The sequence below is a fragment of the Bombina bombina genome, chromosome 4, assembly GCF_027579735.1.
Source record: "Bombina bombina isolate aBomBom1 chromosome 4, aBomBom1.pri, whole genome shotgun sequence".
Taxonomy (NCBI): domain Eukaryota; kingdom Metazoa; phylum Chordata; class Amphibia; order Anura; family Bombinatoridae; genus Bombina; species Bombina bombina.
The window spans coordinates 1,128,608,882-1,128,634,410 of NC_069502.1; the positions used below are offsets into that span (position 1 = coordinate 1,128,608,882).

A 25,529-nucleotide genomic window follows, 5' to 3' on the forward strand; every position below is an offset into this window, starting at 1 on the left:
CACTTTTTTAACGAAAAGTGCCACTCCACTTGTGAGTACCTTTCTATCGGATAATACTACTCTCTCCAACCTTACAGAGATATTTGCACTATGAGGCGCTCTCTTTCTTCTTTCACTGCAAAATAAAATCTAACACCTAACGTATGCGCAATGTCTATCTACCTGTCAACCGCAATCCCTCACCGCAATACCTAATAAAGTGTTTAACCCCTAAACCACTGCTGCCGGACCCCGCCGCCACGTACATTAAATGTATTACCCCTAATCTGACGCCCCTACACCGCCGCCACCTATATTAAATATATTACCCCCTAATCTGACCCCCCTACACCGCCACCACCTATATTAAATATATTACCCCCTAATTTGACCCCCCTACACCGCTGCCACCTATATTAAATTTATTAACCCCTAAACCTAAGTCTAACCCTAACACCCCCTAACTTAATTATTATTTAAATAAATCTAAATAATATTAATATTATTAACTAAATTATTCCTATTTAAAACTAAATACTTACCTATAAAATAAACCCTAAGATAGCTACAATATAATGAATAATTACATTGTAGCTATTTTAGGGTTTATATTTATTTACAGGTAACTTTGTATTTATTTTAACTAGGTACAATAGCTATTAAATAGTTAATAACTATTTAATAGATACCTAGTTAAAATAATTACAAACTTACCTGTAAAATAAATCCTAACCTAAGTTACAAATACACCTAACACTACACTATCAATAAATTAATTAAATAAACTACAATTATCTCAACTAAAATACAATTAAATAAACTAAACTATATTACAAAAAAAACAAACACTAAATTAAAAAAAATAAAAAAATATTACAAGAATTTTAAGCTAACATCTCCTCAGGAATCTTTCCTTTTTTTTTTTGTTGTTGTTGTTGTTGTTAGCTGTGTGTGTGGTTGGTGGTTTGGATAGCTGGGTGTCTGGTCGCTGTTGACTACAGCCTGAGTGGATGGCAGTTTGGCTGCTTGTGTGTTTGAGTGGTTGGCTGTTTGTATGGCTGGTTGACTGGTTGCATGTTCGATTGGTTGTTTGGTTGTTTTGTTTTTGTTATTCTCCTCCGGTATAGCTTTAATTGGGCTATGGCTGATAGAAAAGTGAATTACTCATGACAGAGAATCTAAAAATAGTGTCTTGGAATGTGGGAGGAATTTCATCGCCAATAAAACGAAAAAAAGTATAATTAAATTGCTGGGGTCTCATAAACCTGATATAGCACTATTGCAAGAGACACGCCTGCCTGAAAAAGAAGCTATAAAACTTAATACTAAATGGGTGGGTGAGGTGATTACTTCTGATTATGACAGTAAAAAACATGGAGTAGCAATCCTGATAAATAAGTTATTACCATATAAAATTATAAAAAAAATAATAGATCCAACAGGCAGATATTTGATTGTCCATATTGAAATAAATAATATATTGTTTATTGTATGTAATTTATATGGTCCAAATAAGGTGGACTACCAATTTTGGGATTCATTAACAGTTAAATTATTGGTGCATAGGGATCAAAATCTGATAATAGGAGGTGATTTTAATTTGGCTTTTTCTTTAAATCTGGATAGATTAAATAGTAAATGTGGAATCAAAAGAGATAGGAAAACACGTATATTACAGAAATTCTGTCATAAAACTGGGACAAGAGACATATGGAGACTTCAGAATCCAGACGTTAAGGCTTTTTCATGTGTCTCCAAGTCACACCAGACGTTTTCACGAATTGATATGTTCTTGATAGCTGAGACAATGACTGGTAGGAAAGTAAAAACAGAGATCTGAGATATAAGGATTTCAGATCATGCTATAATCATACTAAATATAGAATTAAAACCATATCAAAGACATTCTAATAATGAAATATTTTTTCCTAAGTATCTATCAAACAATAATGCCTTCCAAAATTGGTTGAAGAATAGGTGGCGAGAATATGCGATAAATAACAAATCCTATGAGAATAAACCGGAAATATTCTGGGAATGTGGCAAAGCAGTTTTAAGGGGGGAGGTTAAGGCCTATCTTTGTAAAGTTAAAAAGAAAAATAAACAACATGAGGAACAGCTTTCTAACGCTGTTAAAAATAGCTTTAATGCGTATTTAACACAACCAAAGAAAGTCCTTTGGGACAAATATATAAAGTTAAAGATGCAGAGAGACTTGCTCTTAAAGCGAAATACAATACAAGAAGATATACGTACAAAAGCATTATATGGAGGCTTTAGGGGAAGATCTGCTAAATATTTAGCACATATAACAAAAAGAAGAATTAAAAATAACATTGGGGCAATTAAGCAGGGAGCACTCAGGCTTACTACTAATAAGGAGATACAGAAAGTTTTTGTAGACTTCTTTAAAAATATATATACGGCTGGTGTAATCAATCAAGAGGTAAAAAATAAATTTTGGGATAAAGTTGAACTACCAAAATTACCACAGGAGACAATGGAAATTATTAATGCCCCTATTTCATTAAAGGGACATAATACTCATATGCTAAATCACTTGAAACTGATGCAGTATAACTGTAAAAAGCTGACAGGAAAATATCACCTGAGCATCTCTATGTAAAAAAGGAAGAGATTTTACCTCACAATCTCCTCAGCTCAGCAGAGTCAGCTCTGTGTAAAAAGTTATACTCAGCTGCTCCCAGCTGCAGGTAAACAAAATAAAAAAAAAAATGAAGAAATGAACAGCAGCCAATCAGCATCAGCAGTGCTGAGGTCATGAACTCTTACTGTGATCTCATGAGATTTGACTTAACTCTCATGAGATTTCATAGTAAGCTTCCTTTACCTGATTGGTGAAATAATATGAGAGTGCACGATGCTAGTCCCTTCAGATGTCCCAGGACAGACACACTAAAATGCTGCTTAGAAATCCTTTACAATGGGAGGTGGCTACTGAGGAACTTTTGAGGTAAAATATCTTTCTTTTTTACATAGAGATGTTCAGGTGATATTTTCTAGTTAGCTTTTTACAGCTATGCTGCATCACTTTCAAGTGTTTAAACATTTGGGTATTATGGCCCTTTAAGAGAAATTGAACAAGAAATGAAAAATCTTAAAACTAATAAAGCTCCAGGACCAGATAGGTTACCCGCAGAATTCTATCAAATACTATTGGAAGAAATCTCACCGGTTTTACATAACTTATATAATAGTTTCTTTTTAGAACATAAGCAATGTTCGACTGGTTTTACTGCGTCCAACATTACACTTCTTCTCAAAAAAGATAAAGATCCAGAAAATCCAGCATCATACCGCCCAATATCGTTACTTAATATAGACTATAAGATACTGACGGCTATAATAGCTAACCGTCTTAAGCCATTTATATCTAATATTATTCATGATAATCAAACTGGTTTCATGCCGGGGAGAAATCCTGTAAAAAATATTAGGAAAACAATGTTGATTATAGAATATATTCAAGATAAAATTAATAATAGTAGGGGAGGTGCGATTTTGGATGCAGCAATACTTGCGGTCGACGCTGAAAAGGCTTTTGACTATATCAGTTGGGATCACCTATTTACAACTTTAGGAAAATTTGGCTTCAAAGATAATATTACGAATTTAATAAAATCTTTATATAATAACCCGATGTCAGCGGTGGTAGTTAACGGGAATACGTCTGAGAGCTTTAGGCTACAGAGAGGGACCCGACAGGGATGCCCTCTATCCCCGTTACTATTCAACTTATCAATTGAACCTCTTGCAATACGTCTGAGAGAATGTATGCATGGTATACATATTGGAGATCAAAAAATGGTTCTCTCTTTATACGCAGATGATTTGTTGATATATTTAAGTAATATAGAGGAAAGTCTCTCAGTATTATTAGGAGAGATTCAATTATTCAGTGAGATCTCAGGTTATACGATGAATTTGCGGAAGTCGGAATTGCTATGGTTAAAAAAGTCTCCTGATTTTAAAAGATCATTACCTTTTAAGGAAACACTACAGATGAAATATTTAGGCATTATTCTGTCCAAAAACATGACAGAGTGTTATGGATTAAACTATCCCAAAGTATTTGAAGAATGTAAAAGTAAATTATTAACCTGGGCTAACTTACCTATCTCCTTAACTGCTAGAGTAATGTTAATTAAATCTATCTTATTCCCGAAAATTCTTTATTTATGTCAGAACATTCCTCTATTATTACATAAAAAAGATATCAGATGTTTTAAAAAACACTGTACGCAATTTATTTGGGCAGGTAAAAGGCCACAGATTGCACTAGATAAACTGCAGTATAACAAATTAGTAGCAGGATTGGACTTTCCAGATATAGAAGTGTATAATTTGGCAACTACAGCTAAATATGCATTGGACTGGATAACCAATCAGGAATACTCAACATTTGGTCATATAGAAAGTAATATGATTGAACCATTTAATTTGGGAACACTCCTGCATTGCCCTATAATTAAAATCCCTAAGAGAATCTCGAGTTTGTTAATATTCAAAAATACAATAAAGGCATGGCAACAGGTCTGTACGCGAGTGCAGGTAAATCCTTTTTGCACGAACGTCCTCAGTATTTGTGGTAACCCAGAATTTCATCCGGGTTTCACACAAACAGTATTTCATCGTTGGAAAAGGAAAGGCTTAGTATATGTTAAACAATTACTGTCGGAAGACCTGACAGTCAATTATTTTTTAAACTTGGCTGGAAGCTATGATCTTCCAAAAAATGATTTTTTTGCTTTCCTACAGATACGTCATTTTATTAATAACCTACAAATTAAATATGAGCCTAATTGGTCTATGGGGATTTTAGAGAATGTTATAAAATTATATGAAAGTGGCAAAACATCAATATCAATAGTCTATAATGTGATAAACTCCTTCAATAATGAAGCACACTTAAGGGCGATAAAAGATAGATGGCATAATGAGTTTCCTAATCTAAAGATAGGGGAAATAGAACAATCCTTTAAATTAAGTTATAAATATTGGGTTCCGACTAACTGGAGAGAATCACACCTGAAAATGATCAGGAAAGTCTATGTTACCAATGCCAACGTATCTGAGTGGTACGAAACTATTTTAACATGCCCTAAGTGTAGTGCAGAGAAGGCAGATATTATTCACTACTTCTGGGAGTGTCCAAAGGTCCGCCAGTTATGGAGACAAATTAATTATTGGCTTAAGAGGAAATTTCATATAGAATTTGACATCCAAATCTTTCATGTCTTTTTCTTAGTAAAATATTCATATAAACATAAAGAGAATGATCTAATTAACACTATAATTTTTGTAACCAGGAATTTAATTCTTAAGGATTGGAAAGGAGTGAAAGCCCCTAAACTGGTGGCATGTAAAAACAGGTTAGTTAGACAATGTATGTCAGAACAATGTAATCTACGAGACTTTTCTAATGATCATTTAGATGCTTTTTTCAAGAAATGGGGAAAATTAATTCTATAATTATCGCCGAATATACAAACACAACTGATAGCGCCTCTTAGAAATACAGAATATGTAATGGTTAATATCATAGCAGGCATATTTCCCCAAAGCTGGAGTAGGAATTAGTATATATGGAGTGACTGTGTATGTGTGTGTGGTGGTTTTTTTTTTTTTTTATCCCCGCCCTTCCTACCCCCTCTTTCTCCACTATCTATTTGTCTATTTAGTCTAGAAGACAGGACTCTTGTTACACTGTTTAAGAGCATAGGATGTTAGATTAATGTATCAGGTTTAATAGCTATTTGTATGCTCTAGAATACAAACATGTTGGATATTGTAAGAACGTTTATGCAAAAGATATGTCAACTCTGTATATGTGAAATTATGAACAATAAAATTTGTTAAAATAAAAAAAAAAAAAATCTCCTCAACTAAATAAACCTATTAACCCCTAAACCTCCTGCCTCCCACATCTCCGCCACTAAATAAACCTATTAGCCCCTAAACCGCTGCTCCCCCACATTGCAAAACACTAAATTAAATTATTAACCCCTAAACCTAACACCCCCCTAACTCTAAATTAAAATTAAAATATAACTATATTTAAATAAATAAAACCTTACCTGTGAAATAAAAATAAACTTACCGTTAAACTATAATTAAACTAACATTACTATTGTAATAAAATAAAAAATACTACCAACTAAAAAATCTAAATTAAAAATTTAAAAAAACCCTAACACTACGTAAAAAATAAAAAAATCGAAAATTACAAAAAATAATAAACACTAAATTACGAAAAATAAAAAACACTAAACTGACAAAAAATAATGAATGAAATTATCAAAAATTAAAAACAATTACACCTGATCTAATAGCTCTTTTTCATTGCCCTTAAAAGGGCATTTAGCTCTTTTTCAAAAGCCCAAACCCTAATCTGAAGAAAAAAAACACCCCAAAAAATAAAAAAAATACCTAGCACTGACCCCAAAATATCTACTCACGGTTGCTGAAGTCCGGACATCCAGGCGGATGTTTTTTTTTTTTTTTTTAAATTAGGGTTTGGGATTTTGAAAAAGAGCCAAATGCCCATTTAAGGGCAATGAAAAAGAGCTGAATGCCCTTTTAATGGCAATGCCCATACAAATGGTTAAACAGTTTGAGCTGGGTGTTGATGAGTCAGTCATTCAGACTTCTTCTTTTATATATATATAGATTATATATGTCTATATATACATGTATTTATGCATTTTTATGTGTATATATGTATTTACAGACATACATAAACACATAAATACATAGGTACACACATATAGACACACACACACACACATATATATATATATATATATATATATATATATATATATATATATGTGTGTGCATTGGAGCCCTTTGTAGTCAAGTACATGAAAACAAGTAAACCATATTTATGCAATAAATATATATATATAAATATGTATTTATGAATAAACAGAACATATTCTTTTATGTGAAGAACATTGGAATGTGAAATATTCATATTCATGTCGGGTTAGCACACATTAAAATATGCAATCAGGTTTGTGCACTCGTTGGGTGTTTTTTTCCCATTTTTTTTTTTTTTTTGCTCCATTGACTTCTATGGGGGAAAACCTGAACGCGCACATAATATTCTAACTTCAGCTTTTTGCGCTCTTCGGGTTAGCACAAGAGCAAAAACAATTCTCTTTCAACTCATAATACAAGCACAGCCCAACGAGCGCAAAAAGCTTACTTCTAGAGCAGTTAATGCTTGAGAGGGAGTGTTAAATAGCGCTCCACTTGTAATCTAGCCCTTAGTGGGGGGGGGGTTCTTTTCATTAAATTACAATTATTTGTAAAATTATCTATTTAACTGTTTGCCACCATAAACAAAATGAAATACAAATACAAAATTCTAAGAGTATTCAATATACACTATACTGATAAGTTTTACGTAAAGTCAAATCTTCATGTAAACTCATATTCAAGAGATCAATTAATCAACTTACCTTTAGATTCTAATTAATATCACATGATGATTAATAACAACAATATGGGGTGTTTAATCTTCATTGTAACTAGCAAGTAATATAAGAGCTTGAAATAAAACTGTTGAGTAGAGCATTGTATTACCGCTTTATAATATGAAATAGTGAATACCTTTCATTTCATAAAATAATCCATTAAAAATGACAGCATAAGTTAGTTGCCCATTGGGGTTCTCTGGCCCTTGCCATTTTATCTGTATTCCACGTGGCCCCTCTGTGATTGCATGCACTAGTACAAATCCTTCCGGTTTGGCTTCCTGAGTATATGCCTCAACCTGCAAAAAAACAATCAGAGTATAATTTATTTATATTTTACTATGTATAATTAAGTATTTCAAATTACAATCTCAAAGTGTTTACAGTGTCTGTAAATAAACATTTACTTAAAGAGACCTTATAGGGATAAAACTAAATTCTCTAATTTGTCAGAGCATGGCAAAGCTTTGTTTTTAAACACATAGTTAAAGTACCACTCAGTACACATAGAAAAGTGGAAATCTCTAGTCACATGACCTGCTCTGCAGACATGTTTAATCCCTTTGTGGGGGTTAAAACTTTGTTTTTACCACATCTCTGATGATAAAAATACATACTGTAACAAGTTAGTACATTTTACTTTATTACTATCATGACCCTCTAAATCACTGTGAAGTGCACACATTTAAAGGGACAGTCTACAATATAATTTCTATTGTTTTAAAAGATAGATAATCCCTTTATTATCCATTCCCCAGTTTTGCATAACCAACACCAGGACTGGACTGGGAACAAAAATCGTCCCGGGCATTTAAAGGTGGAGCAGCCCTCATCAGTTAGACTTCTGTCAGCTAGGCAGCCATAATACACCAGATCTCATCCTACAGCACCTTTGCTTTACAGCCAGACAGACAATGTACTTTCTGCTTTCCAAAATAGGCAGACTTTAACAGTTTTCCTATTGTTACCCATATTAAGAGAGGGCGGGGCCTCTATTTAGCAGCAAGGCCCAACTAAGAGTCTGGCCCACATTGTGTTTGCCCTGTATGCCTTATGTCCAGTCCGGGCCTTACTAAAACAGTTATATTAATATACTTTTTACATCCATGATTGCATCTTCTGACAGCCCCCTGATCACATGACTTTATATTTATTATCTATTGACTTGCATTTAGTACTGTGTTGTTCTAACTCTTAAATAACTCCTTGGGCGTAAACACATTGTTATCTATATGGCCCACATGAAGTAGCAGTCTCCTGTTGTGAAAAGCAAATAAAAAGTATGTGATAAGAAGCTGTCTGTTGTGCAATGCTGGGAAATGGGTAGTAAAGGCATTATCTATCTTTTTAAACAATAACAATTTTAGTGTAGACTGTCCCTTTAATCTGTTTTAGGTTTCACATTTTATTTTAATTTAGGATTACAAATAAACAAATTAAAACCAAATTAAAGTTACTGACTCTGATTTCTCAGCCTATCAAATCTGAAATTTGTTTTTATTATTTTTTTCCCTCCATTTAAACAAGAGCATTTTAAAATGCATTACTATTGGGTTTTTTTTTTTTACAAATGTTCGTTATATGTATTTCCTTTGTCAGTTAATATTACCATCTATGCACCTACAATAATTGCTGAAACATAAAACAAATAGCTTAGAAAGTGAAGCAAATATATAAGACTATGGAAGCATTTTAAGAATTCATGTGCCCCCATCATTAATGTATCTGGTAAGAGTTTGTATTCTGAGGCCCATTCACTGAATTCTTACAGAAGACTCTCAAAACAAAACTTCATACATTATCTCCTGTCTGGCTTTGGAGAGGAAAATATTTAAAACATAGCTTTTCCTAGGAAATGATTAAAGAAAATCTCATCTACTCATAAACACAGTTCAAGCGTAGAATATCTCCAGGGATGCAACACTTGAATTTACGTATGAGTTTTTCTGCTTTGTGCTTCTCCTTAAATAATAAAAAATAAGTTTTCAATGTTTTATACTACCTGGTAATACAAGAATTAGTAATTATCTATTATGGAGTGGAGCCATCTATCTTAAGCATGCTCTCTAACAAGCGTATAGCTCATTTTATTGCCAGGAACTCTTTCTCAGTAACTGAATATGATTGGACTTTCGGGAACAATTTGCTAGTCAGATACAAAAATGGGATGTTCTTCATCATCTATTTGTAAAGCAAAGCTTTATGAGATTTGGAAAAATAGGCAGCCTCAAAATAGACATGACCTGCAACATTTTTTTTTTACCTGTACTAATGAGACAACATGGCACCTCCGAGAATCCCTTATTATTCCGAATGCACCAATAAACACTCTAAAATAATAATATTATTATTGTTATTATTATTATTAATATTGTTATATTAGTAGTAGTTGTAGCAGTGGAAAACTATTACAATAGTTTACAAGTCGGAAAAAGTTACTAAACAATAGAGGAAAGTGTACTAGTTTTCTTATTTCTACAGAAGGGGTGCTAAAGTGGAAATTTCAAACTCTGATTGTTGTTGTTAGTATTATTATTAGTAGTATTTGGGATTAGGGTTTTATATAATATATTAAGAGGTCTATCTGCCCACAAGTCAGCATCTACTTAAATTTTATATTTAGTTTCCCTTGCGATAGAATACTCTGCAAATGCAGTTTTATGGCGTCATAACGGCTCTGTCCTCAGTCCCCTTCTCTTCCCAACCTACACGTCATCATTAGGTTCCCTAATAAAGTCCCATGGGTTTCAATATCATTTGTATGCCGGCGGCACTGAAATCTACATCTCTGCTCCAGACCTATCTCCTTCCTTCCTAACCCGTGTCACTGTCTTTCTCACATCTCTTCCTGGATGTCCTCTCACTACCTTAAGCTAAAGGCCATTGCTGTGCCCCTAAAAGGCCAGATTTGTATTATATCTTAAAGGGACAGTAAACATTCAAAATAATGATATATAATTCTGCACATAGTGCAGAATTATATAGCATTATCTTAGCAGCACCTTTATACATCTTAAGCATTTCCTGATTTTTTATCCCAAAGTTTGACTTTGCTCAAGGTTTTACTGAGCGGGTCTTGTTTTTCAAATGCGCTTTGTGGGCGGGCTGTCTAGTCACGCCATTGAAGTGAATGTAGCTTGCTCCCGCTACCAGATCAGAGCGACTTTGGGATAAAAAAATCAGGAAATGCTTTAGATGTATAAAGGTGCCACTAAGATAATGCTATATAATTATGTGCAGAATTATATATCATTATTTTGAATGTTTACTGTCCCTTTAACTAGAGCACATATTCAAATGATCAGTAACCATTCACTTGCACTAGTTAAGATATCATAAAAATCCTGCCTATTATGGGTACCTAGGGGCTAGATTTGAGAAACACTGTACAGGTTCAGGGTTTTGAATCTTGGAGGATTCCCTCCAGACTCCCTTGGAGCAGTAGAAAAATAAACAATTTTAAGTGTTAAATTGATGGAAAAAATAACAAAATTATTATTGTTATTTTGTACCAAACATAATTAAATTTTAAATCTTGAGGCTTGGATTGTGGCACAAAGGTGTTAAAGAGTAATGATTTGTAATAAATAAATCTAATCTGTAATGTCAGGAATGAACAAAAAGTTTCCTTTGGGTAACTAAACCTAATGCATATTAAGTTATTGGTAAAGCTTTATTCAGGTAGTTTCTGGGAACATGGAAAATGCAATTATACACAATGATTTCCAAAATCAAAGTAATACACCTACTAGTCTAAATCCTACATTTTTTTCATTCTTCTGGAACTTATTTAAAGAAAGAGAATCTGATGATTATTGAAAATTATTTTTCATTCTCCACTTTTAACCTTTTGAACACCAGAGAACGCTTCAATACATTGAACAATGTGTTTCAGACAGTCAAGGGGTTAATGATTACTACCTAATCATTAATTAAAAAAAGATTTGAGTTTCAGATTCCGCCCATGTAAACAATACAGATATTAGAAGGAACGGAGCACTTGCTGAAAATCTTTTTATAGCCTCGTATTTAGGATCCATATTCTATATTCATGTCTTTAAATAATGTTGAACTTCTTGCATACTTCAAGTTAAAAATGGAGACATTTATCTGGCAAGAGGCCAGTCAAGCTTTTAAGAGTAAATATTCATCAAAGTGTTTCAAGCTATAAAATGTTTAATGGTAATAAAGTGTGTTTCTATTCTACCAGTAGATGATGTGAGCAAAATTGGAATCAATTCAAAAAGAGAAGGGTCTTTTCAAATGAGATAATTATGAATTTTATAAAATGTTCTTTAGAACTTTAAAGAACTTTAAAGAAAATGGGAAAAGCGATTCAAAACTTTTTTCTGCTACAAGCATCCCATCACAATGCGGAAAAATAAAAATCTTAGTATCTTTATGCACACATATAGGTCTAGATTACAAGTAATTTGTACTCGTATTACAAGTTGAAAGTTAACGCGAATGTGAGAGCACAATCATATTTAACGCATGTCAGGTTAGCTCGACTGAAGACCTGGTGTAAAGGTCTAGGTATAAAAAAATTACCCACAAACACTACATAAATACATAAACATAAACTGTTACACCCATATAAACACTATATATATAATAAAAATACAATATATATATATATATATATATATATATATATATATATAATACGGTATATATATTGCAAACCAACAGATTAATGGCGTTGTTACAACCACTTAACAAGTCATCCATATTCCCAGTACAAGAGAGCAGCTTCAAGGGGATATAATCACAATACATGTAATGGAATTCTGCTTGACTCCGTAGGGGGACCCACACATATCACACTTGAAATAATAGTACACCTCAAAAATAAAGCACTTCAGTAGGCACTGCATATATTCGATAGCAGGATAAACCCCATGTCAGACAGGGGCTGCAAACAGCAAAATACAAAATGTGAAGAGGTAGCACTATACAAGGAGATAACGTGTGCCCCAAGGTATATCAGTAGGATGAGGAAACAATCCAAGAGCTATCAGCTCATCACTCACCCAGTACCTGGAATAGACGACCGTAGCGTGCAGCTGATGTCCATAAACATGTATCCTGGATACAGATTTAGAGCGAGAGGCGGATTTCCCTTGACTCAAAATCTCTGACGTATGGTTTGTGGCGTACCACGTGGTTCAGCGGCGTCCAATGAAAAGAAGAGCCATCTCCTTTGCTCTATATGTTAGAAGAGGGCGTCACCATACATGCTGAATGTGCCATTAGCTACAAACATGCTGCACATCACATGGGCTGGCATCCTCCAATCAGAAGCGGAGTTTGAAAAGGTTGTTAATCCTATTGATGTTGGTGGCTTAGCGTGAAAAACACTTGATTAGTAGTAAATGAGTAATCCCAAACAGGCATAAAGCAACATGTAAAGGAGTGAATGCCCCTCCATCCACAAATGTAAGCAAAAAAATATAAAGAGATTCCAAACAAAGCTTTGTATAAACAAAATACTCTTCCACTTTATTCCATTTTAAAACCACAAAGGATGCATGTAGGGTAGATTAAAGGTAACACACTGTCTGACCGGTTTCGGTTGAATTGACCGTAATCATAGACTAATACCTGTTGTGAAGGGCGCTTATTTAAACAGGATGCCCTACTTCCTTATTGGCTAAAAGCAAAATATACCAGAAATGTAACCCTATATGCAAACAGGCAAGTGGTTCAGCGGCGTCCAACGAAAAGAAGTGCCGTCTCCTTTGCTCTATATGTTAGAAGAGGGCGTCACCATACATGCTGAATGTGCCATTAGCTACAAACCTGCTACACATCACATGGGCTGGCGTCCTCCAATCAGAAGCGGAGCTTGAAACGGTTGTTAATCCGATTGATGTTCGTGTCTTAGCGTGAAAAACACTTGATTAGTAGTAAATGATTAATCCCAAACAGGCATAAAGCAACGTGTAAAGGAGTGAATGCCCTTCCATCCACAAATTTAAGCAAAAAAATATAAAGAGATTCCAAACGAAGCTTTGTATAAACAAAATACTCTTCCACTTTATTCCATTTTAAAACCACACAGGATGCATCTAGGGTAGATTAAAGGTAACACACTGTAGTATTGGCCGTAATCATAGACTAACACCTGTTGTGAAGGGCGTTTATTTAAACAGGATGCCCTACTTCCTTATTGGCTAAAAGCAAAATATACCAGAAATTTAACCCTATATGCAAACAGACACATAGCCTTCTTAAAAAAGTGTATTTAACAAATCAATAGATGAGTAAAGTTCTAAAATAAAACAGTACATTTCTAATCTTATAAATAATGTTCAAATCAGTTAATACATATTAGTATTAGTTCAATATGACCAATATATTATTTTACCCCATATTACAGTTCTGGACAAGAACGATAAAGGTTAAAGGGAACATCATACAATATAATGCAATACAATATAATATTCATTATACATAATACAGAACAACACTCAATTAAATGATTAGCTATAAAAAGCAGCTACTGATCTATTCCTCAAATAGCATGTGAAATGTGTGCATGCATACGTGTTATATCATGACGTAGATTTAAACATATATTAGCATCTGCCTAAAACATTAATATGCACTTGTTCATACCCACATGTATTTCAATAGCAGCATTATATCCATAGACAAAGTACACATAGGTGTCCTTCAATTATGTATATAAAATTCCAAAAGGAGGATATGGTGTACTCATTATGTATCTATAAGTGCATTCATAGAGGGCAAAAGAACAACTAAGCAGGTACCTGACATATCTCACCTTTACCCTTTACAGTAAATCAAAGTGTAGTACTACTGACATCAGAAGTATTATAATCCTAAAGCATATTCAAAACGTACATTAAGATAATATGCAGGAAAATATTTTTCTTTGATCATCATAGACCACCTTAAATCTTTAGGGTAAATAGGTTGAATACAGCTACTCAGATCGAAATGAGACCAGTAAAGGGAACCCTGGGGTGAGGACAAGCTTAATCTCTGCCAAAAGTTGATTATATCAAACTCAGAGTTAAAGCCATGAGGCAATAAACTCTGAGTTCTGAAGATCCAATAGGTCTCCTGTCTGCAAAGAATAGGAAGTTTGTCTCCACCCCTTGGTGGTCTCCTAACCTGTTCTATAGCTTGCCATCTGAATGTAGTCACATTCTTGTGGTGAATGTCAATAAAATGTTTAGAAAGTGCAGAACAAGCTCTTTCACTAGAGATATATGATAAATGTTCTCTGATGCGTTTACCTACTTCTCTCGTTGTTCTGCCTGTATACTGTTTTTGACATTTTGTGCATTCAATTAAATATATTACAAAGGTACTCTTACAGTTTATGCACCCTTTAGTTAAAATTTCTTCCCCTGTAACCTGGGATTTAAATGTGGTTGATACATTTAGGTAGTCGCATGATGTACATGTTTTCCTCCCACATCCAAGAACTGGCAGTGTTCGTTTCAGTTCTCAGCATGCTAGGAGCAAGAATGTTACCAAGCGTAACATTTCTTTTTGGTACAAACATTCAGCCTTTTTCTATAGTTTTTCTCAGACCCTTGTCTCCCATCAATATTGGCAAATTCTTTTTGATCACTTGACAAACTTGATCATGAGATTTGACTCTCAGAAAGTTCTTCTCTGACAGTATTCCACTTGATAAGTAAGAAGAAGAGGTGGTTTCCAGTATGGGGGCCGGTATGAGTAGTCATTTAGATTTTGAGGATGTTTGTGCCATAGTCACCCTGGAGGAACTCCAGAATGAAAATAGAGAATGTGACCCTCCCTAGGATCTTAAAGTTAAACCTAGATCCCAGACTAAATCCAATTTTTATCCTATTCAGGCCAGGGGAAAATCACTAGAAGTATTTCACAAAAGGGTAATCAAGGATCTTACAGATTTTTCGAAGTCAATAGATCAGAGCCCCGCCAATCTCACTTTTAAGGAAAGAGAAGCTTTAATAAATCTCCAGAAAAATGAGGGGATTGTGATTAGACAATCTGATAAAGGTGGAAGTGTGGTAGTGATGAATAAGGCCGATTAAAATAATGAGACCTTGAGACAGCTTGGAGATACTGATACATACGTGGTTCTGCCTAAAAACCCTACAGAACTTTTCACCAAAGAATTGTCTCACCTATTGGATGAGGTGGTGGAGGGTGGATTGATGGACCAGAATATGGCCAATCAACTTCTGGTCAATGACCCAGTGATCCCCATCTTCCACCACCTCCCAAAGGTGCACAAAAGTTTATCTGATGTTAAAGGGAGGCCCATAGTAGCAGGTATTGGATCACTAATGGAACCATTATCTAAGTGGGTTGATACCTATTTACAACCCTTATTCCAATTACTTCCAAGCTACATTAGGGATACCTCACATGCTTTACAACTAATAGAAACTGTGGTGTGGAAAGAGGAGTACAGCTGGTTAACAGTGGATGTGGTCTCGCTGTACTCCTCAATTCCCCATAACCATGGCTTGACTGCTATAGACTATTTTCTTGGCTTATTCATAGATCTGCCAGAGGAGTCAAAAGCCCAGACTGTCAGGATTGTTAAATCTTTATTGGAGCATAATTTTTTTATGTTCCAGGGATGCTTCTACCTCCAGAGGCATGGGACCGCTATGGGGGCAAAATATGTCCCCTCCTATGCCAACCTGTTGTCGGTGGGAGCGGTCCCACGTCTATGGAGGTAGGACCGTCCATTCTGGCTACATTATAAGATACAGTTGTGCTCATGAGTTTACATACCCTGGCAGAATTTATGATTTCTTGGCCATTTCTCAGAGAATATGAATGATAACACAAAAACGTTTCTTTCACTCATGTTAGTGTTTGGCTGAAGCCATTTATTATCAATCAACTGTGTTTACTCTTTTTAAATCATAATGACAACAGAAACTACCCAAATGACCCTAATCAAAAGTTTACATACCCTGGCGATTTTGGCCTGCTAACATTCACACAAGTTGACACAAAGGGTTTTGAATGGCTATTAAAGGTAACCATCCTCACCTGTGTTCTGTTTGCTTGTAATTAGTGTCTGTGTATAAAAGGTCAATGAGTTTCTGGACTCCTGACAGACCTTTGCATCTTTCATCCAGTGCTGCACTGACATTTCTGGATTTTGAGTCATGGGGAAAGAAAAAGAATTGTCAAAGGATCTGTGGGAAAAAGGTAGTTGAACTGTATAAAACAGGAAAGGGATATAAAAAGATATCCAAGGAATTGAGAATGCAAATCAGCAGTGTTCAAACTCTAATGAAGAAGTGGAAAATTAAGCGTTCTGTTTGATAACATACTGCATTCATCTTGCCATCAATTCTGACCAAATTTCCTGTGCCTTTGTAGCTCACACATCCTCAAAACATCAGCGATCCACCTGCGTGTTTCACAGTAGAAATGGTGTACCTTTCATCATAGGCCTTATTGACTCCTCTCCAAATGTAGCGTTTATGGTTGTGGCCAAAAAGCTAAATTTTGGTCTCATCACTCCAAATGACTTTGTGCCAGAAGGTTTTAGGCTTGTCTCTGTGCTGTTTGGCGTATTGTAAGCGGGGTACTTTGTGGCATTTGCGTAGTAATGGCTTTCTTCTTGCGACTCGACCATGCAGCCCATCTTTCTTCAAGTGCCTCCTTATTGTGCATCTTGAAACAGCCACACCACATATCCTGTATTTCACCTGAAGTTATTTGTGGGTTTGTCTTTGCATCCCAAACAACTATTTTTGGAAATTGTGGCTGAAATCTTAGTTCGTCTACCTGACCGTGGTTTGGTTTCAACAGAACCCCTCATTTTCCACTTCTTTATTAGAGTTTGAACACTGCTGATTTGCATTCTCAATTCCTTGGATATCTTTTTATATCCCTTTCCTGTTTTTTTTTGTTTTTGTTTTTTTTTGAGTTTTAAATTTCTTTTATTGAGATAACAAATTCTGTACAGACAAAGAAAAAGTAAGAGAAAGTGCTCTATACTGTGATACATATAACATAGAAAGGTGGGGTTATTATCCTATAAGATATAGGTTCAGTCTGCCAGACACCTCACGCCTTGAAAGTGTTAGAGTCCGTGGCCCCAAATAGAGCAGAAGGCATGCCTCAAAAGTTCCTTAACGATTATTCCTGCTAGACGATTCTGTTTTCTGTGGCAATGTAGGCTAAGGTAGGCGGGTGTCCGGCACTTTAAAGTCTTTAAATACATAGGTATATATGTTAAAGTTCAACATAGAAGGAGGTGAGGATCTGGGTGGCTAAAGTTACATAAGTTCCATCATACATAGGATTTATTGTTAACACATCTGTATATATCCTCACCCAGTTTAACCTTTTGTTGAAATTGTCGGGCGCGGCGGAAGGGGGGGAGGGGGCTGGGGGAATGCACATGCAGTGTGGGGTGTGGAATCGGCTTGAGGTAGGGGTTCAGTGAATTTTTGTGTTACGGGTTGCTACATTATTGAGTCTGCCAGTCAATCAATGTGGTCTTGGAGGCGTTACATAACATAAGCATAAGTTTGTGTGTAACTATCTTTCCGGTCCTGAGGAAGTCATATCTTTCCAGTGCTAATAGTATATTTACTTGGTCTATCCACATGTTCAGGGAAGGTATCTTTTGAGTTTTCCACCTCTGTAGTATTAATATTTTTGCGCTGCTTATCATTATGTACATAAGAGACATTTTAGCGTCGTCCCTGAGATCTGGTAGGTCATGCAATAGTAGGATGCGTGGGTCCTGTGGGATTTGGGATGAGAGCGTGTTGTTCATGTGTGTAATGACCTGGTTCCAAAATGAGTCTAGTCTAGGGCAAGCCCACCATATGTGTAGAAGGTCAGCGGTCTCACTGCAGTTCCACCAGCACATGTTACTAGCATGTCTAAATATCTTGTGCAACCTCTGCGGAGTGAGGTACCACCTGGACAAGAACTTATAGTTCATTTATATGATCTTTGCCCAGACTGAGGTTCTTTTGTGGTGTCTAAATGCTTTCCCCCACTCTTTATTATCTATCATAATGCCCAGGTGTCTGTGCCATTTGTGACAGTATGCGGGGAGGTCATCTGGTCCTGCGCTTGATAAAGTCTTATATATGGTGGAAATTGTGTGGCGGGGTATGAATGGTAATGCACACATGGGGGGGTAGTTATCAAGCCGTCAACCTCAAATACGCTGGAATTCCGCAGCGTATTTGTGGCGAGGCTGATTCGCCTTAGTTATCAAAGGCTCGAGACCGGCAAAAGTAGAATTTTGTGACGTAAACTTCGATCCGCCGGACTCAGTCCGACACAGATCGATTCTTACGTCACTCCAGATGTTCCGCACACAAGTGCGGCACAATCTCACTACTTTTGCTAGTTATCAAATGACTAGCAGGTACGCTCGGCACTTTTACGGCCCAGCGTACCTGGTTTTCAAACCGCCACCCCTGGAGGCGGCGGATCCCATAGGAATCAATGGGAGTCTGACCATAGCGAAAGTACAAGTTCGCTGCTGACAGACATCCCATTGATTCCTATGGGAGCTGTCTACACCTAACACCCTAACATGTACCCTGAGTCTAAACACCCCTAATCTGTCCCCCCTACACCGCCGCATCTAAATAAAGTTATTACCCCCTAAACCGCCGCTCCAGGAGCCCACCGCAAGCTACTCTATACATATTAACCCCTAAACCGCCGCTCCCAGAGCCCACCGCAACTATAATATATGTATTAACCCCTAAACCGCCGCTCCCGGAGCCCACCGCAACTATAATAAATGTATTAACCCCTAAACCGCCGCTCCCTGAACCCACCGCAACCTATATTAAACTTATTAACCCCTAATCTGCCCCCCGTACACCGTCGCCACCTATAATAAATTTATTAACCCCTATCCTGCCCCCCACTACGCCGCCGCCACTGTAATAAAATTATTAACCCCTAAACCTAAGTCTAACCCTAACCCTAACGCCCCCCTAACTTAAATATTAATTAAATAAATCTAAATAATATTTCTATTATTAACTAAGTTAATCCTATTTAAAACGAAATACTTACCTTTAAAATAAACCCTAATATAGATACAATATAAATAATAATTATATTGTAGCTATCTTAGGATTTATTTTTATTTTACAGGTAACTTTCAATTTATTTTAACTAGGTACAATAGCTATTAAATAGTTATTAACTATTTAATAGCTACCTAGCTAAAATAAAGAGAAATTTACCTTAAAATAAATCCTAACCTAAGCTACAATTACACCTAACACTACACTATACTTTAATAAATTATTCCTATTTAAAACTAAATACTTACCTGTAAAATAAACCCTAATATAGCTACAATATAAATAATAATTATATTGTAGCTATCTTAGGATTTATATTTATTTTACAGGTAACTTTGTATTTATTTTAGCTAGTTAGAGTAGTTAATCAGCCAATCAGATTGAGCTTGCATTCTATTGGCTGATCGGAACAGCCAATAGAATGCGAGCTCAATCTGTACCGGTCTTACAGACTTTCGTTTGTTCCCTGCAGGGATCACTATTAGCAAAAATCATTATGATGTTCATTCATCAAAATATAGGAAAACACAATAATAAGTTTTATTTTTTACTTGTTTCATCCGCTCCGTTTATGCTGTACAATCCGCCCGCCATAGTGCCTTCAGTGATTGACATATTTTCTCTCCTATCTGTATTTTACCCCCATGGCGTCTAGCCCCTTTTCTCGTTCATCATCGCCACCTTATGCGCATGTGTTTATACAAACAGCGCATCATCATCGGCATGATCGTTCATGTAACGCGCATGCATTGTCAGCTCTCATATTCATTGTTACGGCAAAGTTACGGCACTTAATGAAACGCATGAGCTATTGAGCTGAGGATACGCATGCACATTTTAAATCAATCACGGGTGCACGAGCATAGTCCACTTCTAACAAACAAAGCTACGTCATCCGAGCAGAATAAGGAAGTGTTGTTGGGGCGGAGAGTATAGCGAAAACGGAGGTATATTATAAATACTTTTTATATGTAAAGGAATAGTTTTTTATACATATAAAATCAGTGACTGCAATAATTTTTACATTAGTTTATACATGAAGTGTTGTGAATAAGAAAAATTGACCTTCACTTTAATTTATCCTTGAGCTTACAAATTGTACCTTTTAAAACACAGATTTGCCAGAGTTTCGTACAATCTATTCTCTTGTGTTGACCTAGCTTTCATAATATGTAAATAATTACTTTCTATATATATTGTAACAATTGATGCTCTGTAATCAGTAGGTGGCCAGAAGCGGTTCTTGTTCTGCAACATATGATAACCACTTCCCTAATACTGTTTATAAATAAAATGCTTAAATAAAGGACTGTATAATTCACAGTAATATTCAGACATTGATTAAAGCTACATTCGACTAATAATCGATAATGTTTCTTTGTATCTTTCTGCAAAAACAGATCCTCCACTATAATATCTAACATTACACTTAAACTCTTCCATCGGGGGGGGGGGTAATGAATTTCAAAGTCTGTGATGGTTAGGAGGATATCATCCGCATACATTGCCAATTTGTATTCTGTGTGCGTTGTGCGGATACCTTTTATCAGGGGATTTAGCCGAATTTTGTGTGCCAAGATTTCTATGGATAGTGCAAATAAAATGGGTGACAATGGGCACCCCTGGTGAGTACCATTTCTGATGTGAAAGGGTTCCTATAAGATGGAGTTAACTTTGATTCTAGCCGTGGGATCCGAATATAAAGACAAAATTTTGTTTATAAATATCTGGCCAATATTGAATTTGGACAGGGCGGCTCTGAGAAATTCCCAGTCCAACCTGTCAAAAGCTTTTTCAGCATCGTTGCAAATGAGAGAGAGTGGGATGTGGTTGGCTTGGGCATAAGCAATGAGCTGATTGACCTTCAAGGTGTTATCCCTAGCCTCTCTATTGGGGAAAAAGACTACCTGGTCTGGGGATATGATTTGGTTGAGTAAAGGGTTCAGTCTGTCAGCTAATAATTTGGCAAATATTTTAATGTCTGTGTTTAGGAGGGAGATAGGGCGGAAATTCTGTGGGGCATCTGGGGGTTTTCCCGGTTTTGGCATTACCGTGATGTGGGCTTCCAATGGATTTTGGGAAGCCTCTCTCTTCTTCCAAGGCGTTAAATATTTTGTGTAATCTGGGGGCTAGGATCTGGGAGAATTTATTGTAGTATTTAGAGCTGAATCCATCAGGGCCCGGGCTTTTCCCGGTGGGTACGTTTTTAATGACTGTTGTTATTTCTGTAATCTCAATTGGGGAGTCTAGTTTATGGGGCTGTTCCTCTGTGAGACTGGGTATATCTACATCTTCTAGGCAATGGGTCAATTTGTTTCTTTTGTTTTCTTTAATGTGTGGTTGGGACAGAGTCCCAGAAATGTCATAGAGTGATGCATAGTATTTGTGGAAGACATCAGCTATGGCCAAACTATCTTTTTTTCTGTTCCCTCCTTATTTTTAACTACATATATGTGTGATTTGAGTTGTTTCCTACGGATTATTCTAGCCAATAGTTTGCCTGATTTATTCCCTTGTTCATAAAATATCTTTGCTGAAGAGTGAACACGTGTATCTGATATTCATATTGGTTTTTAACTCTGCCATTAGTGTGTCGTTTTTGGGAGACTGTTTATGTGTTAATTCCAGTGCACGTATTTTATCCAAGAGGTGTTCAATTTTGCGCCTGTGTTGTTTAGTTAGATTGGCTTTGTGTTTAATAAATTCGCCTCTCAGGACACACTTATTTGCTTCCCATATGTTAAAGTAGGAAGTGTCAGTTCCCCTTTCCTGTTTCATACAGTTCAACTACATTTTCCCGCAGATCCTTTGACAATTATTTTGCTTTCCCCATTACTCAGAATCTAGAATCGTCAGTGCAGCACTGGATGAAAGATGCAAGGGTCTGTCAAGAGTCCAGAAACTCATTGACCTTTTATACACACACACTAATTACAAGAAAACAGATCACAGGTGTGAATGGTTACCTTTAATAGCCATTCAAAGTCCTTTGTGTCAACATGTGTGCATGTTATCAGGCCAAAATCTCCAGGGTATAAAAACTTTTGATCAGGGTCATTTGGGTAGTTTCTGTTGTTATTATGATTTAAAAAGAGTAAACACAGTTGATTGATAATAAATGGCTTCAGCCAAACACTAACCATGAGTGAAAGAAAAGTTTTTGTGTAATCATTCATATTCTCTGAAAAATGGCCAAGAAATCATAAATTCTGCCAGGGCATGTAAACTTATGAGCACAACTGTATGTAAGATTTATAGATGATTTGCTGATGATATGGTCCTCTTACTCCCGGTCTGCTAGTGATTTTGTTACGACACTTAATTGTAACAATGTGGGAGGGACTACAGTTCATTTGTGAATGGAAAAAACACAGGATTAATTTTTTGGATGTTACACTTTCAGTAGAAATGAAAGGAGGTAAAATAATATCTGCTCTCTATAGAAAACCCATCTCGGGCAATAGTCTTTTACATGCCCGTAGCTGCCACCCAAAACATGTCTTTAAAGGCATAGCTAAGAGTCAGTTCTTGCGAGCTAAGCAGAACTGTACTATGGAAGGAACTTTTCTAGTAGAGAGCAGAGATTTGAAAGATAGGATAATGAAGAGAGGATATCCTAAAAAGGTTGTTGACAAAGCCTTTTTTGAAAGTAAGGACATGAATAGAGAAACCTTGTTAAAGGGAAATCGTGTTCCCAATAAAAAAGGAGAGTCTATTGAGCAACAAAAACCAACGTTTATCACCTCATACTCCAGTCAATATTATCAAGTTTGTCCAGTGATCAAAAAGAATTTGCCAATATTGATGGGATAAAAGGGTCTAAGAAAAACTATAGAAAGAGGCTGTATGTTTGTACCAAAAAGAAATGTTACACTTGCTAACATTCTTGCTCCTAGCATGCTGAGAACTGAAAAGAACACTGCCAGTTCTTGGATGCAATTCAATGGGTCTTACAAATGTGGGAGGAAAACATGTACATCTTGTGACCACCTAAATGTATCAACCACATTTAAGTCCCTGGGAAGTATTTTTAACTATTTTTCTCCGCAGACAGGAGACCTATTGGATCTTCAGAACTCAGAGTTTATTGCCTCATGGCTTTAACTCTGAGTACGATATAATCAACTTTTGGCAAAGATAATGCTTGTCCTCACCCCAGGATTCCCTTAACTGGTCTCATTTCGATCTGAGTAGGTCTATTCGACCTATATAGCCTAAAGATTTAAGGTGGTCTATGATGATCAAAGAAAAATATTTTCCTGCATATTATCTTAATGTATGTTTTGAATATGCTTTAAGATTATAATACTTCCGATGTCAGTAGTGCTACACTTTGATCTACTGTAAAAGGTAAAGGCGAGATACGTCAGGTACCTGCTTAGTTGTTCTTTTGCCCCCTATGAATGCACTTATGGATACATAATGAGTACACTATATCCTCCTTTTGGAATTTTATATACATAATTGAAGGACACCTATGTGTACTTTGTCTATGGATATAATGCTGTTATTAGAATACATGTGGGTATGAACAAGTGCATATTAATGTTTTAGGCAGATGCTAATATATGTTTAAATCTACGTCATGATATAACACGTATGCATGCACACATTTCACATGTTATTTGAGAAATAGATCAGGAGCTGCTTTTTATAGCTAATCATTTAATTGAGTGTTGTTCTGTATTATGCATGATGAACATTATTTTGTATTGCATTATATTGTATGATGTTTCCTTTAACCTTTATCGTTCTTGTCCAGAACTGTAATATGGGGTAAGATAATATATTGGTCATATTGAACTAATACTAATATGTATTAACTGATTTGAACATTATTTATAACATTAGAATTGTACTATTTTAGAACTTGCTACAAGTCTAAGCTTTACTCATCTATTGATTTGTTAAATACACTTTTTAAAGGAGGCTATGTGTCTGTTTGCATATAGGGTTACATTTCTGGCATATTTTGCTTTTAGCCAATAAGGAAGTAGGGCATCCTGTTTAAATAAATGCCCTTCACAACAGGTGTTAGTTTATGATAACGGTCAATACGACTGAAACCGGTCAGACAGTGTGTTACCTTTAATCTACCCTAGATGCATCCTGTGTGGTTTTAAAATGGAATAAAGTGGAAGAATATTTTGTTTATACAAAGCTTCGTTTGGAATCTCTTTATATTTATATAGATATATATGTATGTGTCTAAATAATAATTGTATTATAACATTTGATGTGTTTTACTGTAAATATTTAGAGCCAGATTACAAGTGGAGCACAAAATATCGCTTTAGTGAAAGCGATATTTGCGCTACACTATGTAATACCAGCGCACGCTAATGTTCCTATGGTCTTCACATAATTATTTTCTTTAATTTTTATTCTTAAACATATATATGTATATATATATATATATATTTAGAAATATTTATTTACATTCACCTAGATTAAGAGTTTTGCTTTCGTGTTTTAATGCAGAAAAAAGGGCCATTTCAGAGTTAAAATAGCAAGCAGCCATTACGAGTATTGTCGGTATAGCTGTACCGCAAGCCTTTTAGGCTGTAACGCAACGTCAATCCCGCACTCAAAAAAAATAAGTTTTTGTTTGTGATTTCCATAGCGCTGCCATTAAAAGTTTTGTGGTGAGGCTAAAAAGCTTGCGTTACACCCTATACCGACACGATCCGTTCCGCAATCTGAGACCAGTAGTTATGAGTTTTACGCAACAAAACTGTTACACAAAACTCATAACTAAAGTGTTACAAAGTACACTAACACCCATAAACTACCTATTAACCCCTAAACCGAAGCCCTCCCGCATCGCAACCACTATTTTAAATATATTAACCCCTAATCTGCCGCTCCCGACCACCGCCACTAATATAATTTGTTAACCCCTGTTCCACCACTCCCCTACATCTTCGCCACTATACTAAAGTCATTAACCCCTATTCCCCCTCACCCCAACATCACCCACACT

At 35.8% G+C, this 25,529-nt stretch overlaps 1 protein-coding gene across 1 annotated transcript in view; it reads right to left on the bottom strand.

The window, feature by feature from the left end:
- The window catches only part of USH2A (usherin), a 2,188,359-nt gene that overhangs the window by 1,165,330 nt on the left and 997,500 nt on the right, over window positions 1–25,529 (bottom strand). Inside the window, exon 36 of the mRNA XM_053712759.1 lies at window positions 7,618–7,780. Within this exon, the coding sequence (XP_053568734.1) occupies window positions 7,618–7,780 (163 nt within the window). The remainder of the gene's footprint in view (window positions 1–7,617; window positions 7,781–25,529) is intronic.